General features: G+C 34.1%; 1 protein-coding gene across 1 annotated transcript in view; it reads right to left on the minus strand.

Moving 5' to 3' along the window:
• ADAMTS6 (ADAM metallopeptidase with thrombospondin type 1 motif 6) overlaps positions 1-18,946 on the minus strand; it is a 276,006-nt gene that overhangs the window by 116,296 nt on the left and 140,764 nt on the right. Inside the window, exon 10 of the mRNA XM_079916157.1 lies at positions 3,226-3,372. Within this exon, the coding sequence (XP_079772283.1) occupies positions 3,226-3,372 (147 nt within the window). The remainder of the gene's footprint in view (positions 1-3,225; positions 3,373-18,946) is intronic.

Consider the following 18,946-nt stretch of genomic DNA (forward strand, 5'->3'; position numbering starts at 1 on the left):
GGAACTGTAGGAAATTTTGCTATGGATCTCTGACAGTTCAAACAATATAACAGACTTTAATTTAAATAGAGCAAGAGTTGATTCACAGAGGCCCCAGGATTTTTGAAGACTATATGAAATTACTCTGTACTACCACTGAGTGGTGGAAAATGTATGAAAAACTGGCCTAAATTACTTCTGGCTGCCTTCCACTGCCTGGTAAATTAGCCCACAGACATCAATGAGTGTGAGCCATAACACCAGGTTCATCTTCTCTAGTTTCTAAATAAATAAGTAAATAAATAAATAAATAAGTCCCGCAGGCAGATAGGAAGGACACTACCTGCAAAGCCGTCGTCGAAAACATCAGAAGCTGGCATAACACGTCCATTTTAACGGTAATGGGTTCTTTATTATTTAATCAGGACGGCTTCTGGGCGATTCATGAACCACTTATTGAATCACCGAGTTTAAGAAATCTGAAAAAAAATATTGGGAGTTGGTAAACACCATCTCCTGATTGATCAATAGCACCTAGTGTTTCAGAATGACACGAGAGACTTTTTACTCTATTGGCATTTAAAGGCCATGAAACTGTTTTCAGTTGAACATAGTGAATAGTGAATCTCTATAAATCATAGAAAGCTCATTGTTAAAATCCACCATCATCTTTGGCCTATACAGTCACTAAGTAGAGAAAAGTATGCATTCTGTTGGCTGGGCTGCAGTTCCTAAACAATTCATCTTTCAAGATTTCTTTTTCTTGAGAAGAGAAACGAAAATAAAATGTTATGACTCTTTTTGAGCCAACTATAAAACATAAATGTAATCTCAATCCCTGATCAAAATATCACTGTATTTTTTAAAATATCACACATAGCTGTTAAAGCAATTAAGTCCACTGCATTAATAAAGAGGAAAAAAGAAATTCAAGAAAGTTACTATTATGTCTTTGTGCTCCAGTGAACTGACCTTTTTAAAGGGCCTTGTGTTTAAAAAAACTTTATTGCTTGGTCAGATTACAGAGTTGTTCAGTTTACTATTAAAGAGGGAAAAAAAAGCACCAACTTTCCCCAAAATCTCTACCCATTGTCTTTCACATCTATCTTTTACTAATGGCTTTAACTTTGTGAGCATTCCCATGAGGATGCACAACAGAAATATTTTTATAAAATACAGGATAATTAAACCCATGACAACCCTGTCAACACTAATCATGCTTACACATAGAAAATGCAAAGAGGCAATAAGGCTTACATAATGCTTTTTGGATTAATTCTTTCAATTAATTCAATTGAACACTTTATTGCAACTAGTAATAATTTTACATCTCTGACAAAACCAGTGGTGATTTCTTGCCTGTATTTTATCAGCAATTTAGGGATTCCCTTTTGGAGTTTAATGGCCTTCATAGAGCTTTAACTAGGCAGGGTTTGGCAAGAAATCAAAACCGGTCCTTGTATTTAGTATACAGAGATTGTCCTAGCAAATGGGCTGTGCAATAGAAACAGGATAGAGGAGAGAGAAATGGTACTTGGGAAAAAAAAAAAAAAAGGAAGTGGAGGAAAGCCTTCAAAAATCCCCAGGAATACTGAGCATGCATACAGTTTGTCTTTCTGGTGGTAGACACTAAGATTCCATTATAAAAACATGTGCCAAGTCAAGGGAGAAATTCCAGACTGGCTTGACTTCTGGGGAGAGTAGATCTTCAACAATGTTTAATATTTAGGTTATATGATCTCGTTAAAAACATCTCAGAAAATGATATTGCTAGTACTTTCTGTTAATTACTACCAAAAGATGTCAAACAAGTTCTCTGTGGTCTATCTTTATAGTCCTTTACCCAGTTTTGGCACAAGGCAAGTACAGTGTTATAATTAATCTATTACTAACATTAAAAATTGTTAGGTTATAGTATGGTTATTCAGAAGAGCTACCTTCTAAAATAAATTTCTAATTCCTTCAATTTCATCATCACATTAATTAATTCAAAAGAGTCCATTTTAAACATTTATCTTTTGATCTTTGATTGAGTAAAGCATTGTGCTAGGTAATTGAAAATCTCTTGTTTGTGGCTTTTAAAAATATGTAACTATAAGTTTTAAGAATATAATCTGGCTATTAGCAGATATGAACCAAAATTTTAATGAATAGTGTTGCCCTATATAACCTATCTGAATTCTAAAATTTTACACTATAATCATGTTAAGGTGAACTTTGAACAAAGACAATTTTTAAAAAGAATTTTTGTTGCTTGCCTGTACTTTATGTATGACTCACTTTTTCACAAAGTATTTAATCTCTCCTCCTCAGAAAAAAATGGCACAAAATAGTTGAAGGTAATGATTGAGCAATAGTGCTTAAAACCTCGATATTATTTAAAATAATACTATACCACTTAATGAATGTCTATTAAGTGTTTTATATACATTACAGTGTTATACATAATTATTTACATGACAACCTGATGATGTGTGTATTACTACCTAAATTCACTCAACAAATGAGGTCACTGAATATTAGGAAGGTTAAGTAATAATGTCCAAGGTCACACTGTTAGGAAGTGAGACCTAAGTCTATCAGTTTCCAAAGTCTAATCCTGGAGCCCGATGCAGATGACATGTGGAAAAACATCTGCTTTCCTAAACATAGTTATACCTGAGCTAATTTATATTCTTCATACTTAAATAACCAGACTCTTGGAATATATGTTAAAGGACCAGCAAAGAAGTTCTCAAACTGTAGAAAAGATGAGTCACTATAATAAATTTTCAAAGACAAATTTTCATTTTCTCATTTTCATTTCCTGGGCGTTGGTTTTTTGTTGTTGTTGTTTGTTACTATTAGATACTTTGGCATTCCTATAGAACTTAGTTTTTTTACCAACAAAGTGAAATATGTAATCACTGAATTAAAGCTTGGCTTATGCGCTATTAAATTATATAAATCTAAATTCTTTCTGATATTGCTTCCCATTTATTTAACATTTCTAACACTCACATCATCAACCCCTTTTACAGCCTCGCTTCAGTTCCCCTAATCTGTTCAGTTTGTGTTCTGTTTGAGTATGCAGGAGAAAATTTGCCACAATGATATAGTAAAGTATTTTGGGAACAGCCTGAAATATGGGAACACTGGGCCCTATAAAAGTTACTCATTATGCAAAGTTTGAAGCACTACATATTAGGCTTCTATCAATGGCTTACTTCTGGAGCAATTCATCATCACTCTCCAGAGATTACTTACTCTAGAAAGCTGGTGATATAGTCTCGACTGCAGGCAGACCAGGAAAAGGGATTGGTATTTGCAGTAATGTGAGCTGCCATAAGTTTTGCTGCTTCATGACCTTTCGTCCCACAAGAATTTCCAATTCCATCATGGTTCATACCAAAACTGTTTTAACAAGGAAGAAACATAAGAAACATAAAAGAAACAAAATAAGAAAAAATAAAACAAACAAACCCTCAATACATCCTTTATTTCCTTATTTGATCATTTATTAGCCTTATCAACATACGGCTTCCATCAAGATAGACCAGGTCCTCTAAGGAAATATAGAATTAATGTTAAAGAGATTAAGGAATAATTCAATGATACAATATATTTCTAAATCTCTCTAAATTTATCATATACTCTCAAATGTTATCTCATATGATACAGTCTCTCCTTGAACAGAGAGGGGATGTATATTAATTCTAACTTTATAGACGAGAAAAACTGAGATTTACTAAAGATAATTAACCTGTTAAAGATCACACAGTTAATAAGTGTTGAAATTGTTAGTAGAACCTACCTCTAACATGCTAGAGTTCAAGCTACCTCACTTGCTGAATCCAAAAGGGAATTATGAAAAGATAGTTACGACCCATAGAGTTCTAGGTTATAGGCCAAACATAAAAGTTCTTTTTCTTATTAATATGGATAAAGGAGAATTAAATACGTTATGTAATTTATGTTTGTGTGGGTATGTGTCTTCAAAACACCTTTTGAAAAATCCTGATACATTTAAGGATTATGAATATAGCCTTTTCTTTACCATGGTCTCCCTGATTTTTTAAAGCTTTTCTTTGTCATTTTTTCCTGTGTCCTGTAGCCATGCTTAGTGTTATCAATGTGATTTAAAAACACATCTCAATGATAAATCATAAAATTTTTCTGTGGATAAATGGATAAATAAAAAAGGATCTACCTACTGCATATGAATAAATTTAAGCCTTTCATCACAAATAGCCAGAAGTTTAGGTGAAAATCACTAAAAAAATCCTTATTGTGTCCACTGTGACATTCTAATAAATGCACCATGATATGCGTTCAAGGGAATAAGTAATTTGTGTGACATGAGTATACAGATATGAGTATACAGATAAGAATAGTTGCTAGAGAAAAATTTGGAGAGATAGTTGAGAACAGATAATCACAAGATAATAAATGAAAGTAAATACTGATACTTTTGGCAGTGTACAGACTTTGAACATTTGTCAGAAAGAGCAACTGAGGATTTCTGAGTAGGAAAATATGGAATTGACCTGTATTTTAGACAGATCATTATAGTAATTCTGTGGTGGAAACAATAGAGTGGAAAGAGAATTGAGCCAGGGAGCACAGAGAGAAGATGATACCCAATTAAGAAATGATGTAGGTCTGAACTAGGGCACGGGATAGAGAAGTGGGATTAGATTTGAGACATGTTCAGGAAAGTGAATGAACTGGCCTTCATAAATACAATATAAAAGAGCTATAATAAAGACATATAATATGTCCCTGTATGGCGGGAGGAGGGAGGAGGAACTAATAATTCAGGTATAGGGACTAACATAAGCAAAGGAAGAGAATCATATGAGAGCCCTTCCACATAACCAAATAACCTTCCAAGAACATCAATACTTAGCCTTCTTGTGTTTGACATCAACACACTCAAGTCAACCTCTTCTAGGAACATAATGGTGGAATTTACTGTTTGTTGAATTAGACATATATTCTGTGAAAACAATCAGCTATAGATTTACATTAAAAATTCCTCACTATAAATTTATAATTCAATAAGCTTAATATTCTACACTTCTCTCAAAGGTTGATGCTATGATGTGATTACTACTATGATTCTTTTCAAATGATGATACTGATAGCTTAAAAAATATTATTTCCTTTCAGCAGTAGTCTCATACAAATCTCTGAGTAATATTAAGATAGCTGTAGGCAGGCACAGATAGCTTTCAGAAAATCACTTTTGAGATTCCCAACTTCCTTACTTACTCTTTTCTAAAAAAAAACGTAAAGCTTCTTTTGAAATCATATTTCTCCCACGTTATAAAAGAACGACTTATCTTTCAGTCATACATAATTTTACAATAGTTCATTGCCTTTGGCTATAAAAAATGGGTGTCAAGGAAAGAGACAACTGGAAACATTTAGGGTCAGCACTGAGAAAAAGAATGACTTTATTGATTAAATAACATGTAGTTTCTTGTTTTCATCAAGTTTATAGGAAGATATAATCAAATTAACAGCTGATGGGTTGTTAAAAAATTTGATGATAGATCACCATGGTTACGCTTTGACAAAGAATTCAAAAGGAGCTCAAAGAACTGAGTGATATTTCTATAATAAATTCCTTTCATCTTATCTATTTACATATGTGATCCAATTTTCTCAACATTCACATCTATAGAAACAAAATAAAGAAACTGAGTTGGTGCTAAAATCCTGCCTCATTCTAGCAGTAATGAAGTAACGGCAGTAATTGAAAATATACATTTAAAGATACATCTTCTAAGAAAAACTTTATTTTTACATTTAATTATTAAAATTCATAATATGTATATATTCTTCTAATCAATTATTAACTAATAATTGTAATGTAATGAACATATAATTCAGAAAAATATTTTTTATGATCACAGGAAATTTTAAAAATGTAATTGCAACTTAAATTTTTTTGTTACAGAGATATTTGATATAATTAAAAATATTTTTAAGCATAAAAACATATTTTAAAAGTATATTAAGAAATATTAAAATATACATTAGGATTGATATTCTGGGAGGGAAAGGAAGAGCAGACATATTGAGTTAAAGGAGGGAAAAATATGCAAATTTTGGCTATAAAAGAAGAAGCTGTTAGTGTATTTTTTAAATAATCTTTTAAAAAAATATTTATTTATTTATTAATTTGGCTGCACAGGGTCTTAGTTGCAGCATGCGAGATCCTCACTGCTGCATGTGGAATCTAGTTCCATGACCAGGAATCGAACCTGGGTCCCCTGTATTGGGAGCACAGAGTCTTACCCACTGGACCACCAAGGAAGTCCCCTGTTAGTGTATTTTTAAAATGCATAATGATGGTTACCAAATTGCTATGGCATTTAGATTCAATCAGGTATATTTAAAGGAGGTTTTTATTTTTTACATACTAATTTTTGCAGTAGTCTAGAAATTCTATCCTCTGCAATTAGTTAGACATAAAAAATGTTGGACATCAACTGAAAAATAAACAATAGGGTACATAGTTTTTAAAACTTCAGAAGTATAGGGAGGAGATATGGGGATATATGTATATGTATAGTTGATTCACTTTGTTATACAGCAGAAACTAACACACCATTGTAAAGCACTTATACTCCAATAAAGATGCTAAAAAAAATTCAGAAGTATATATGGGAAAAGATTTAAAAACTAATGAACTCAAGTATCTGAAGAAGTAAACCTTAAATTCTATTTCTACTTACAATCCTTATAGTTTAAGTGTCAGATGCAGAAAGCTGTCTTAAGGATTTCCGTTTCAGGTGTCTAAGAGAATGTATACTTTTGCAGCTTATATTTAAAACATAAGAAATCCCAGAAATGACCTGACCAATGTCAACTAGTTCACTAACAGTGACACAAAGTGAAATGGGAGTTTACAATTGCCGTTTATGACATCAGCTTCAAAAGATCCCTCTAGGGCATCGCTGGTGGCGCAGTGGTTGAGAGTCCGCCTGCCGATGCAGGGGACACAGGTTCGTGCCCCAGTTCGGGAAGATCCCACATGCCGCGGAGTGGCTGGGCCCGTGAGCCATGGCCGCTGAGCCTGCGCGTCCGGAGTCTGTGCTCCGCAACGGGAGAGGCCACAACAGTGAGAGGCCCGCGTATCGCAAAAAAAAAAAAAAAGATCCCTCTAATGCACTGACCAGGCCGGAGAAAGACAGTGTGTGTGTGTGTGTGTGTGTGTGTGTGTGTGTGTGCGCGCGTGCGCGCACGCGTGCACGCGTGTGTGTGTATGTGTATGTATATATATCTATATCTATATCTATATATACACATATATATTACAGATAAGCTCCTTCCTGAGGAAACTCTATCAGTGAGGAGTTTGTCAAAAGAAATGAAACTTACTAATGATTAGAGAAAATAAACGAGTCTACTTTAAACCATCATACTGGCAAAAATTAGAATGTTACCTAGGACTAAGTTGACAGTTGACAGTGGTGTAGAGAAACTGGGATCTTAGCACGCAACAGTTATAGTGTGGTCAGGCAACAGTTCCAGAGAGCAATTCAGCAGTATTTGGTCATATTAAATAGAGGAAACATTATGACCCAGCAATCCTGTTTTTGGAGAGATATCCCAGAAATATTCCCAAAGGGAACATGTATGAGGATGTTCATGACAGAATTATTTATGATAGCAAGGAGTTGAAGACAATCTAGGTGTTCGTCACTGGGGAATGGATAAATAAACTTTGGCAGATGTATATTATGGAATACTAAGCAGAAGTTGGAAGCAACAAACAAGATAGATGTCTACACATAAATATAGGTAGATCTTAAAAACACTGAAAAAATTGAGAAAAGGAACAAGGTCTATAGCACTATATCATACATGCAAACAAAAATTACATATATCTTATCAAATAACAAAGAAAGGCCAAGGAATTGTTCCAGATTAAAGACTTTAGAGACATTACCAAATGCAACAGAAACTGGATTGGAGGGGGAGAAGGTTATAAAAATATTGCTGGGACGATTGAGGAAATTTGAATAGGACTATATATCAGATAATAGTAGTGTATCAATGTTAAACTTTCTAATGTGATAATTATACTCTTACGTAAGAGATTATCTTTTCTTCTCAGGAAACAGATGCTGAAATAGTTAGGGATAGGGGACATGTCTACAACTTATTCTCAAATAGTACAGAAAAAAATACATGTACATATACAAAAAGAGAGAGAAAGAAATGTTGCAAAATATTAACAATTTTTAAATCTGACTCAGGGACACAGAGGAAATCTTTCTACCGTGCCAATTTTTCCATAAGTCTGAAAACATTTCAAACTTAAAAAGTTAAAAAATAGGGCTTCCCTGGTGGCGCAGTGGTTAAGAGTCTGCCTGCCAATGCAGGGGACATGGGTTCGAGCCCTGGTCTGGGAAGATCCCACATGCCATGGAGGAATTAAGCCCGTGTACCACAACTACTGAGCCTGCTCTCTAGAGCCCGTGAGCTACGGCTGCTGAGCCCACATGCCATAACTACTGAAGCCCTCACGCCTAGAGCCTGTGCTCCGTAGCAAGAGAGGCCACTGCAGTGAGAAGCCCATGTACTGCAATGAAGACCCAACGCAGCCAAAAAAAAAAAAAAGAATAAATAAAATTTTTTTAAAAAGTTAAAAAATAAACACAGACATATATAAAACAACCTGCAATATTTTGCAAGGATACATATGAATTCAAATATAGATATCAAATTTATTAAAGGAGTTATCTATGGGAGGGAAGAAATGGAAGTGGAAAATGGGAATATAGAAATATATGCACATATATGAAACAAAAAGGGTCCTTGCTGGGACTGATAATGATGTTGTGACCAGAAATAAGGACAGACAGATAGATAGAAAATAAACTCAACTCTCTGCTCTTGAGTTAAAAAATATAATTAAAAAAAAAATAAAAAAGAACAAAAGAGAGTTTGGTGAACCTGGCGCCCACACCAGTGAGTGAATAGTGATAACAAGAAAATACTTCCATGGTTGGTTTTATGTGTTTAACAAAATTAATCATTTAAGTTCAATAAAATTAATAGATTAGGCAACGATTCTCATTTGTGGAGGGTTAGAGAAAGAGAGAAAACTGGGAGAGAAAGTCTTCCTTAGGCCTCTTGTGATTCCCCCACATTTTGCTGAGTATGCCAAGTCTGCAAGGCCTGCTCTTAACCCAGGCCATTCCTCAGGACAACTTTAGGAAATGAAGTAACATCTTCCCCTGGACAAAGCACGTTTACTTACTACTTGCTATAAAACTATTAGATTTCCCAAGCTCAGTGTTTCTCAGTTTGTTTGTTTGTTTGTTTTTGCGGTACGTGGGCCTCTCACTGTTGTGGCCTCTCCCATTGAAGAGCACAGGCTCTGGACTCACAGGCTCAGCGGCCATGGCTCATGGGCCAAGCCGCTCCGCAGCATGTGGGATCCTCCCGGACCAGGGCACGAACCCGTGTCCCCTGCATCAGCAGGCGGACTCTCAACCACTGCGCCACCAGGGAAGCCCCTGTTTCTCAGTTTTGATGCAAACCCACTACATGTGTGGCATTCATCTGGGCCATACTGTGTTGCCCATGTGGGATTTGGGGCCAAAAGGAACCAAAATAAATATGCTGATGCTTATGCTGCTTGCTGTGCTGAAGTCTCTGATCCAGGAATCTCATGTCTTTTGCTCCATGCAACAGTAATAAGCTAACTTATTAGCTTATAAATAAGGTAAAATCAAATCTCAAACTCAATGAGAGAGAAGTTTGTAGTTGATTAGGATAATATACCCAATTATGGAAAGCTAAGTAATCCTGAAACTAAAGTACTTCAAAATTAGTCTTAATTTTTCAGAAAATGAAGCCCCAAATCTATTAAAACAAAGTAAATTATTTCCCAGGAAATAAATTATATGTTGAAGATTTTCAACTAAATCTCCCAGGGGAAACAAATGAAAGATCAAAAATTCCCTTTCTCATATCTTAGTACTTCTGATTTATTTCAAAAGTTTAAAGGACACTCATTTCTACATTTTGAGTAAAAAGTTTTCCCTTTTCCTCTAAGATATCACCCAAAACCAATACGAAAAATAAGAAAAAAACCCCACAAACTTTACATTTAATGAAAAGTAGGAAACTTCTAAAACCATAAACCACCATATCAATGTATGTGGAAGGCTGATTGAATACAGAAAAATTAGAAGAATGTGGAAAGACACACAGAGAGAGGGGACAACAAGAAGTGATCTAAGCTAAAACGAGTAGAGCATGTTCTCCAAAGTTAAGTGCAACAACCTGAGGGACAAAACCAGCAATACTTTCTTATAAGCAATTGGTGTAAGGGTGCAAACTGTTGGAATATACACCCTTGCTCTAGTTGTCAGAGGAAGAGTAGATGGGGCTAACTGGGGAGTCATAAAAACTATATTTGTAGGAATCAGTCTGTCAGTGAGGAAAGGTGAAAGAGAGATTCTACCTTGCCAGCAGTTGTTAAAGAAATACAGGGTTAAAGAACTTGAATCATGCAATACTGTATATCAGTAATAAATTCCTGCTGAGAAAGTAGCTCTGGTGCCTACCCAACATAAACCTTCTACAAGTAGTTCATCCAGAAAAATCAAACTCATTCAAAGATGTATGATTCAAAAGGAACAAGAAGTACGTCTAGAATATATGAAATAATTTTTTTAAAAAAGAACAGGAAAATACAAACAGAAGATGAGAGACACTTGGCAGAAAAAAATGTTGCTACAGGAAAGAGAAAAATTGGACACATATGAACTCAAACTTAACGAAGACATCATTTCATAAAAACAAGAATTTAACGCAGAGATACAAGCAATCAGGGAAGATACGGCAAGATGAGAGATGAAAGCATGAACTGTCAGAGGAAATAAATGTGTGTGTGGGGGGCGTGGAATAAAACCATCACAGGAAAAAGGCCATGATGAGTTAGCAAAAAAAAAAAAAAAAAAAAAAAAAAAAAGGCAACTGCTCAAAACATTCCTCATAGAAGTAAAAAGAGCAAGCAAAATAAAATTGTACAGGGCTTCCCTGGTGGCGCAGTGATTGAGAGTCCGCCTGCCGGTGCAGGGGACACGGATTCGTGCCCCGGTCCGGGAAGATCCCACATGCCATGGAGCGGCTGGGCCCGTGAGCCATGGCCGCTGAGCCTGCGCGTCCGGAGTCTGTGTTCCTGTGCTCCGCAACGGGAGAGGCCACAACAGTGAGAGGCCCGCGTACCGCAAAAAAAAAAAAAAAAAAAAAAAAAAAAAAAAAAAAAATTGTACAAAGAGTTTAAAAGGATCAAAATAAAGGAATCCAATATATATATCGCTGTTGTCCCTAAAGAGAAGAATCAAAATAATAAACAGAAAGAAAAGTGACTTAAAAATACAAGAAAAATTTCAAGAAACAAAAATGGCTAAAATCTCATCAAATGTGAACTATTCTACTAGGAAAAACTGACACAGGTGAATCCACACTGAGTCACATCCTAGTAAACTTACTGGACATCAAAAATAAAATATATTTTGGGCAATCAGGGCAAAAGAACAAATTACCTATAATAGTAAAACAATCAGATTAACTTCAGATTTCTCCATGGTGACATTTAACACCAGCACACAATAGAGCAGTGCCTAGGAAAAATCGTGTATCCAGCCAAACTGAGTATAAAAGCATTTTGAACAAGAACTCAAGAAATAGAGATGTTATGAATCATTCTAACAAAAATTGCTTCAAGATAAACTTCGGCTTTGTTTAAAAATAATGTAAAAGTTTGATGGTTTATTGACTCTATGTGACTCTATTTGAGTTTCATGGCAGGCAATGCATACAACACAAGTGCAACTGGTCACCAGTCAGATTAACTCCCTTGTCATACTTCTTTTTTTTTTTTTTTTTTTTTTTGCGGTACGCGGTCCTCTCAGTGTTGTGGCCTCTCCCGTTGCGGAGCACAGGCTCCAGATGCGCAGGCCCAGCGGCCATGGCTCACGGGCCCAGCCGCTCCACGGCATGTGGGATCCTCCCGGATTGGGGCACGAACCCATGTGCCATGCATCGGCAGGCGGACTCTCAACCACTGCGCCACCAGGGAAGCCCTGTCATACTTCTTAATTATATTTTCTTGTTTTGTTTTTCTGAGGTTAATTTATTCTCTTATGTTCATAATATATGTTATTTTATATCATACATACTTAAGAGAGAATAAAACATATATTTACATTTTAAAGAATTATAAAGCAAACATCCATGTTATCTCTACCAAATTTAAGAAATACAACATTTTCAGAATAATAAAAGCTTGTCTCCTGTATTCACCTTAACAGTTATATTCTTCTTCCTCCCCTGAGAGAGAACTACTATCTTGACTTCTGTTATCAGGGTTATCATTCCCTATGCATCTCTAAACAATATATGTTAACTCTGCCTGGTTTTGAAATAATAAAGTGGAATCACACTGTATATATGCTTTTAAAACTTGCTTCTTTTATTCAACATTTTTTTAGAAAGCATCATCTCTGCTGAGCCGTCTAGCTATATACCTCATTCATTTTCACTGCTATATAGATTTCCTTTATAGATACACCATTTAATTATCCATTCTATGATGAAGGATTTGCTGTGGTTCCTAATATGGGGCTACTATGGATCATGTTGCTATGAGCATTCTTAAACATAATTCCTGGTCATATATGTAAGAGTATCTCTACAACAGCTTCTTAAACTTTTGGTGTCCTTTATATTCTTAAAAATATTGAAGACCCCAAAGATCTTTTGTTTATGAGGTTGTATGTGGTGATATTTATCATAATAAAAATTAAAACTGAGAAACTTTTTAAATAGTTATTAATTCATTTTAAGTAATAATAAACCCAATACATGCTAACATAAATAACCATTTTAATTTAAAAAACCTTCCCAAACAAAAGAATGTCAGTGAGAGTAATAGCATTGTTTAATTACATTTTTGCTAATCTCTTTAATGTGTGGCTTACTAGAAGATAGCTGGATTCTCATATCTCCTTCGTCATTCAGTCTATTGTGGTATTTTGTTTTGGTTGAAGTATATGATGAAAATCTGGCCTCACACTAATGTATAGTTAGAAAGGGGAAGAGTATTTTCGTTAGCCCTTTCAGATAATGATAGACTTTTTGATTCTACAAGAAAACTTGAAAACTAGTAATTTCTTAAAGGTTAGTTGAAATGTGGATTCTGAATCCATTATCAGTGATCTCTTTGTATCCTGTTTCATCAATATCACCAATCTCATTGGAAAAGTCTTTAAGCATTAGGAAGCTGTCAAGCTCATACTGACAGTTGGAACTTATCCTAAATTTGAATTTTTGCTCAAAAGCTCAAATTTTATCATTGGCAATAAATAACGTTGGTTGTTTTCCTTGAACAGTAAGCTCATTTGTTCATTTTTCAAGTGAATTTCTGCCAACAACCCATAGTTTCTCATTTGTTCTTTTAAATAAAAATTGTGTTCCAGGGAAAAAGCAGCTAGTTCATCTGAGATATGGAGCAAAACGTGCTTTACATACTTCCCATTTTGTGATACAGATGATTTGATAAAAGGCATGTACTTAAGGGTCATGACTTAATAAAATTAGTAAGTCTTTTGCTTCATCAAAGACATTCTTAAGTGAAACTGGCACGATGGTGACAAATACAATGACTATTAGTATGGTTTCCTTGATTCATGCTAAAGTACCAGTACATACCCATCACTGTTTTTGTGAAGAGTAAACAACACAGTTTAAAAAAAAAAAAAAAAGACAAATTAAGTCTTAGTATTATTATGAAAGTAGGTTTAATCTGAAAGTGCTTTGGGAATCCCAGGGACTATGGACCACAATTTGAGAACCACTGCTCTGGGATATTTCTAGAAAATAAATTCTTGGGTCATAGATAAAATTTCAACTTTGCTAGATAATACCAAACAGCTTTTCAAAGTGGTTGCACCAATTTGCATTCTCACCTGTAGTGTATAAGAATTCCAGTTGTACCCCATCTTCACCAATATTTGGTATTTTCAGACTTTTAAATTTGTGCTAATCATGGTGGATATAACATATTTTCCTGATTATTAATCAGATTGAACATCTTTTGACATATATGTTTATCAAGCATTTGGATTTCTTCTTTTGTAAAATGTTCAAGTACTTTGTATATTTAATTTGTAGGAGTTCCTTACATCAGCTGCATGTCATTTGCAAACATCTTTTCCTACACTGTGTCCAATCTTTTCATTTTATGGTGTTTTTCAATTAAGTTTTTAATTTTAATGTAGTTAATTTGGTCAATCATATACTTAATGGTTAGTATTCTTTATGTCTTACTTCTATTATATGTTCTAAAACCTGTAATGGTTTGACTTCTACATTTCGGTGTTGTTGGATCCTATGGTAAGAATATATTTAGCTTTGTAAGAAAACGCCAAACTGTCTTCCAAAGTGACTGTTAATACATCTTAAGCTTATGTATGGTTTGACACAGGGATCTAGTTATACTAGTTACTTCACTAAGCAGAAAGTATTTTTTCATATTTTGTTTTATTCACAGTACTTAATATCTGATCAGAGTTTAATAATTGGAGATGAACACTTAGAGGATTAGTGAAGTGAACAAAAAATCTATCAGCTGAGATTTAACTTGGATAAACTGAGGAGACTCACAAGGTTAAAATGCAGATCTAATAAACATTCTCTTATAAAGCATGGAATCCATAGAATCTGACGCTCCATATTCACTACAATGAACTTCATTTTTTTCTGCACTTGTTCTTGAAATTACCATAACTAGAGTTATATAACTCACAAATACAGGAAGGCTCAACTCTGCTCATGGGTTCTGGGACTAATTTTGTTCACCATTAGGGAGAATATAGAGAGACTGAAGCCAATAGCTTTGTGGAACAGCAATAAATATGGCATGTTGTTGGTCCAGTTCAGTTCTAGTTTTTGAGGTAATTGTAGTTGTTGGGCTCTGGTCCTACTTCTTGTGAAAAAGACACTACCTTGCACATAAATCTTTAGTAACTGAATTACTTGATTATTTCACCTACTCCTGAGACTCTGAGGCCTTGACCAGTATTCCACTTCTTTTTGATCAGGGATTCCATTTGGCTTAGTGGTATTAAAGTTCTGGGTATGTAGCCCAGGTTCCCTTATGCTTCACCCTCTGGGATACACACTTACAGCTATCTACAGGACTTCCCTGATATTGACAATTTCCTGACTGAATTTTTATCTAAACACTGCTGGCAGACTAAACTAGTAAAGTTCTCATAAAGTGAATTGGATATGATGTGCTTAATTAATTAGTTAACGTAAGTTACTTTAAATAGACCCCGTTGATTATATAGGAGGAGGTATTGGGAACTAGACCAATTTAGAAAATAAAAGCTATGACTATAGTATAGGAACACATAGTTGCTTTATTAGAGTGTTATTTTACTCATGGTTTTGTGTCCTTTTGTTAAGAACTATTGATGCTTATGCATTGTGCTGCTCTAGGCAAAAATATAAGGTCAAGGCCAAAGGGAGAGAGAAGACAGTGGCTGTGGAGTGTGGTTAAAAAGAAAAAGATGATGCAAGCAGGTTTGTCAGGTTTGATCAAAACCCTCAGCAGTTTAATTTCTGTAGGAAATATTGTGAAGCAGTGAGTTTGAAACTCTGGTTGCTAATCAATATTTTCATATGTAAACATTTAAAAACACAATTTTAAATAACATAGGATCTTAAGAATTACAACTATACCATTAGAGGGGAAAAAAAGGCACTCTATTCTTTTGGCCTGATTTCTTCACCTGCCCTATCCAGCAGGGTTTCTCTTCTCTGGGGCACGGTCCTACCTGGATGGTCCCTCTCACTAAAGTGCAGCCTAGGTTCTTGACTTCACCCCATATGAGGACAGGTGTTCATTCAGTGCATGGAGAAACATTCAGGAATCATACAAATCACCTGTTAACCTATCAACACCATTTTAATAAAAAGGTTAATTAAAATCCTGTCATATATTTTTTATGAAAACTGACATTAAGATTTCAAAATTAATACAGGAAAGTAAAGGGTCAGAAAAAAACCAAGAGGATTTTGAAGAAGGAGGGGAGAACTTCAATATCTGTTATAAAACTATGGTAATTAAAGCAACATGATCTTGGCACAGGAAACCTTTGAAAATAACAATAAAAGCTCCAAAACAAAAATGGAACAATATTAACATTTGTTAAATCTAATTGGTGTGCTCATGGATGTCTGTCGTAACACATGCGCACATGCATACAAGCATACATACACAAACACAGAATATTTCCAAGTAAAATATTTTAAAAGAAAATATATAGTGAATTCATGTACCTGAACATATAAAGAATATTTTGTTCTAAAACTTAGCAATTAAATTTTCCTTTCAGACCAATTATACAAGATAGCTGACTTGCCTTCGTAAATTGACTTAGTTCTAAAGTTTTAAAGCTAATTTTGGGGACCTTGAAACAATTTACTCCAGAAATAATAGTATAAATTATTTTTCTATGTCCAGGGTAGCCTACACAAGCCTATTTAATCTATTTTGCAGGCTAAAACTGTGCATCTGAAATGAAAAATAGTATATGACAACACTGTTGGAACTAACAATTAAACAAAGTGGAATACATTTTTTTTCTGTAGAATTAATAGTACTCAAAGAAAAGCAGGTTTACTAAAGGAAAAGATAAGTGAAAGTTACTGAAGAAGTACTAAAAGATACTTGTAAGTATTATAAAAAAGTTCTGTAGGTAAATGGTTCTGATTCTTTTATGTCTGAATCTTAAAATTTGTGTTTTTCTTATTTTCCTTCATAAAGATATACCACGAACACTACATAACCCCAACCTAGCAGTTTTGCTTTTTGTTTTGGCTCAGAGGTACAAACTTCCAATTCCAAAATAAATGAGTTATGGGTATGAAATGTACAGCGTGGGGAATATAGTCAATAACTTTGTAATATCTTTGTATGGTGACAAATGGTAATGACTTATTGTGGTGGTCATTTTGAAATGTATAAAAATACCAAATCACTGCATTGTGTAACAGGAACTAACATAGCGCTGTAGGTCAATTACCCTTCAAAAACAAACAAACTCATAGAAAAAGAGATCAGATTTGTGATTACCAGAGGAAGTGGATAGGGGGAGGGGGAACTGGATGACGGTGGTCAAAAGGTACAAATTTCCAGCTACAAATAAGTACTAGGGATGTAACAACATGATAAATATAATTAACACTGCCATGTGTTACATATGAAAGTCGCTAAGAGAGTAAATCCTAAGAGTTCTTATCACAAATTTTTTTCTATTTCTTTAATTTTGTATCTATATGAAATGATGCATGTTTACTAAACTTATTGTGATAATCATTTCATGATGTATGTAAGTTTAATCATTACGCTGTACATCTTAAACTTATATACAGTGTTACATTCAATTATATCTCAATAAAACTGGAAGAAAAAAGAATACAAAAAAAGAAGTGAGTTAGAAGATGTTCTTGAAGCAGTTGATCAAGAGTTGGAAAACTGACCAAGAGTAGGAAAAGAGAAAGTGAATAAAAAGACATCTTCCTTCAGGAGAGGAGCCTTTGTCTTCCTTATCACTGTATCCACAATACATTCTATATTAGGTAAATATAGCAGGTGCTCAGTGAATCTCTAGAATCAATTAAATTGTACATCATTGAGAGAATACCTACTAATCAACTGTAAATCATGAGACATAATTTGGTAAGTATCATACATGTATACCTCCCTTGATGGTAAATAATGTACTAAAAGTATAGTATCATATAAAAAGTAATAAGAGGGGGAGAGGGGAGGTTGTGGGTCAAAATAAATGGCATCACCAGTCAGAGACAAGATGGTTGCTATATAAAGACTGAGAGATTATGCACTGAAGGTTATTCATTAAGTTAAGCTTCTACAACTCAGGGAGAGCCTATCATATATATTAATCTATTGTTACGCACGCTTTTCTCAAATACTTTTCTTAAGTAAAGTACATAGTTTTCTATGAAACTGATATTTTTTCATTTGAAACTATATGTAACAGAACAGAACTTCCTTTTATACAAAGGTAGATAGATAAATAGATAGATAGATATGGAGAGATATATATAAGGAGAGAATTTAAATTTTGTATTTTTTAGTATATATAAGACGCAGCTCATTTGTGATTATATTTTACATCATTTCACCATATATTACATGACCACTTAAGATTTCAAAAGTAATACAATGTATATTGTACCACAAAATAATAGCTTACACTTGATTTTGGTACACTATTATTACTGGTTCTTTTGGAAGATTTGTAAAAATGAAAAAGAGTAAACATAGACTACTGAGTATAAATTTAATATGCATTTAGTCTGGATTCCTTTAAAAATCAAAATAGATGTTTTCAAACCTAACAAAATCTGTACAGCTAAGGAAAATCTTAAAATGCTTAATTGAATTTTTGTGTCTAAGCAATCAATTTTACCATGTTGCTAATATGTTATCATCATTATTCTTGTTAGATAACCATGGTATTTTAAACCCTGCCTTTCCTTTTGTTAAATAATCACTAGTACACAGAACATGTACTTTTAAATTCTCCACTAAAAGAAAAAATCAGTAGATGATCAATCAGTTCTTCAAAAAGATAACACATCTACAAATTCACAAAAAAAGAAGTTTCCTAATGTTTTTTAATATGATTAAATTTCTCTTCAAACAGTGATGAGATAATTATAGTCTAAACTGTGACAACTATAAAAGCTCAAAACTAAGCCTTCTCATTGTAGCAGAAAAATACAAAGGAAGAAAGGGACATCTTTCTTTACAATTATTTTCCATTTATAATCTCTTTGATCTGTTCTTATTCATAACTGATCTTGGCTATCAATCACTTGTTATAAAAAAGCAAAGACGAAATTTAAGGGATGT

The sequence above is a fragment of the Stenella coeruleoalba genome (assembly GCF_951394435.1).
Source record: "Stenella coeruleoalba genome assembly, chromosome: 3".
Lineage (NCBI taxonomy): Eukaryota > Metazoa > Chordata > Mammalia > Artiodactyla > Delphinidae > Stenella > Stenella coeruleoalba.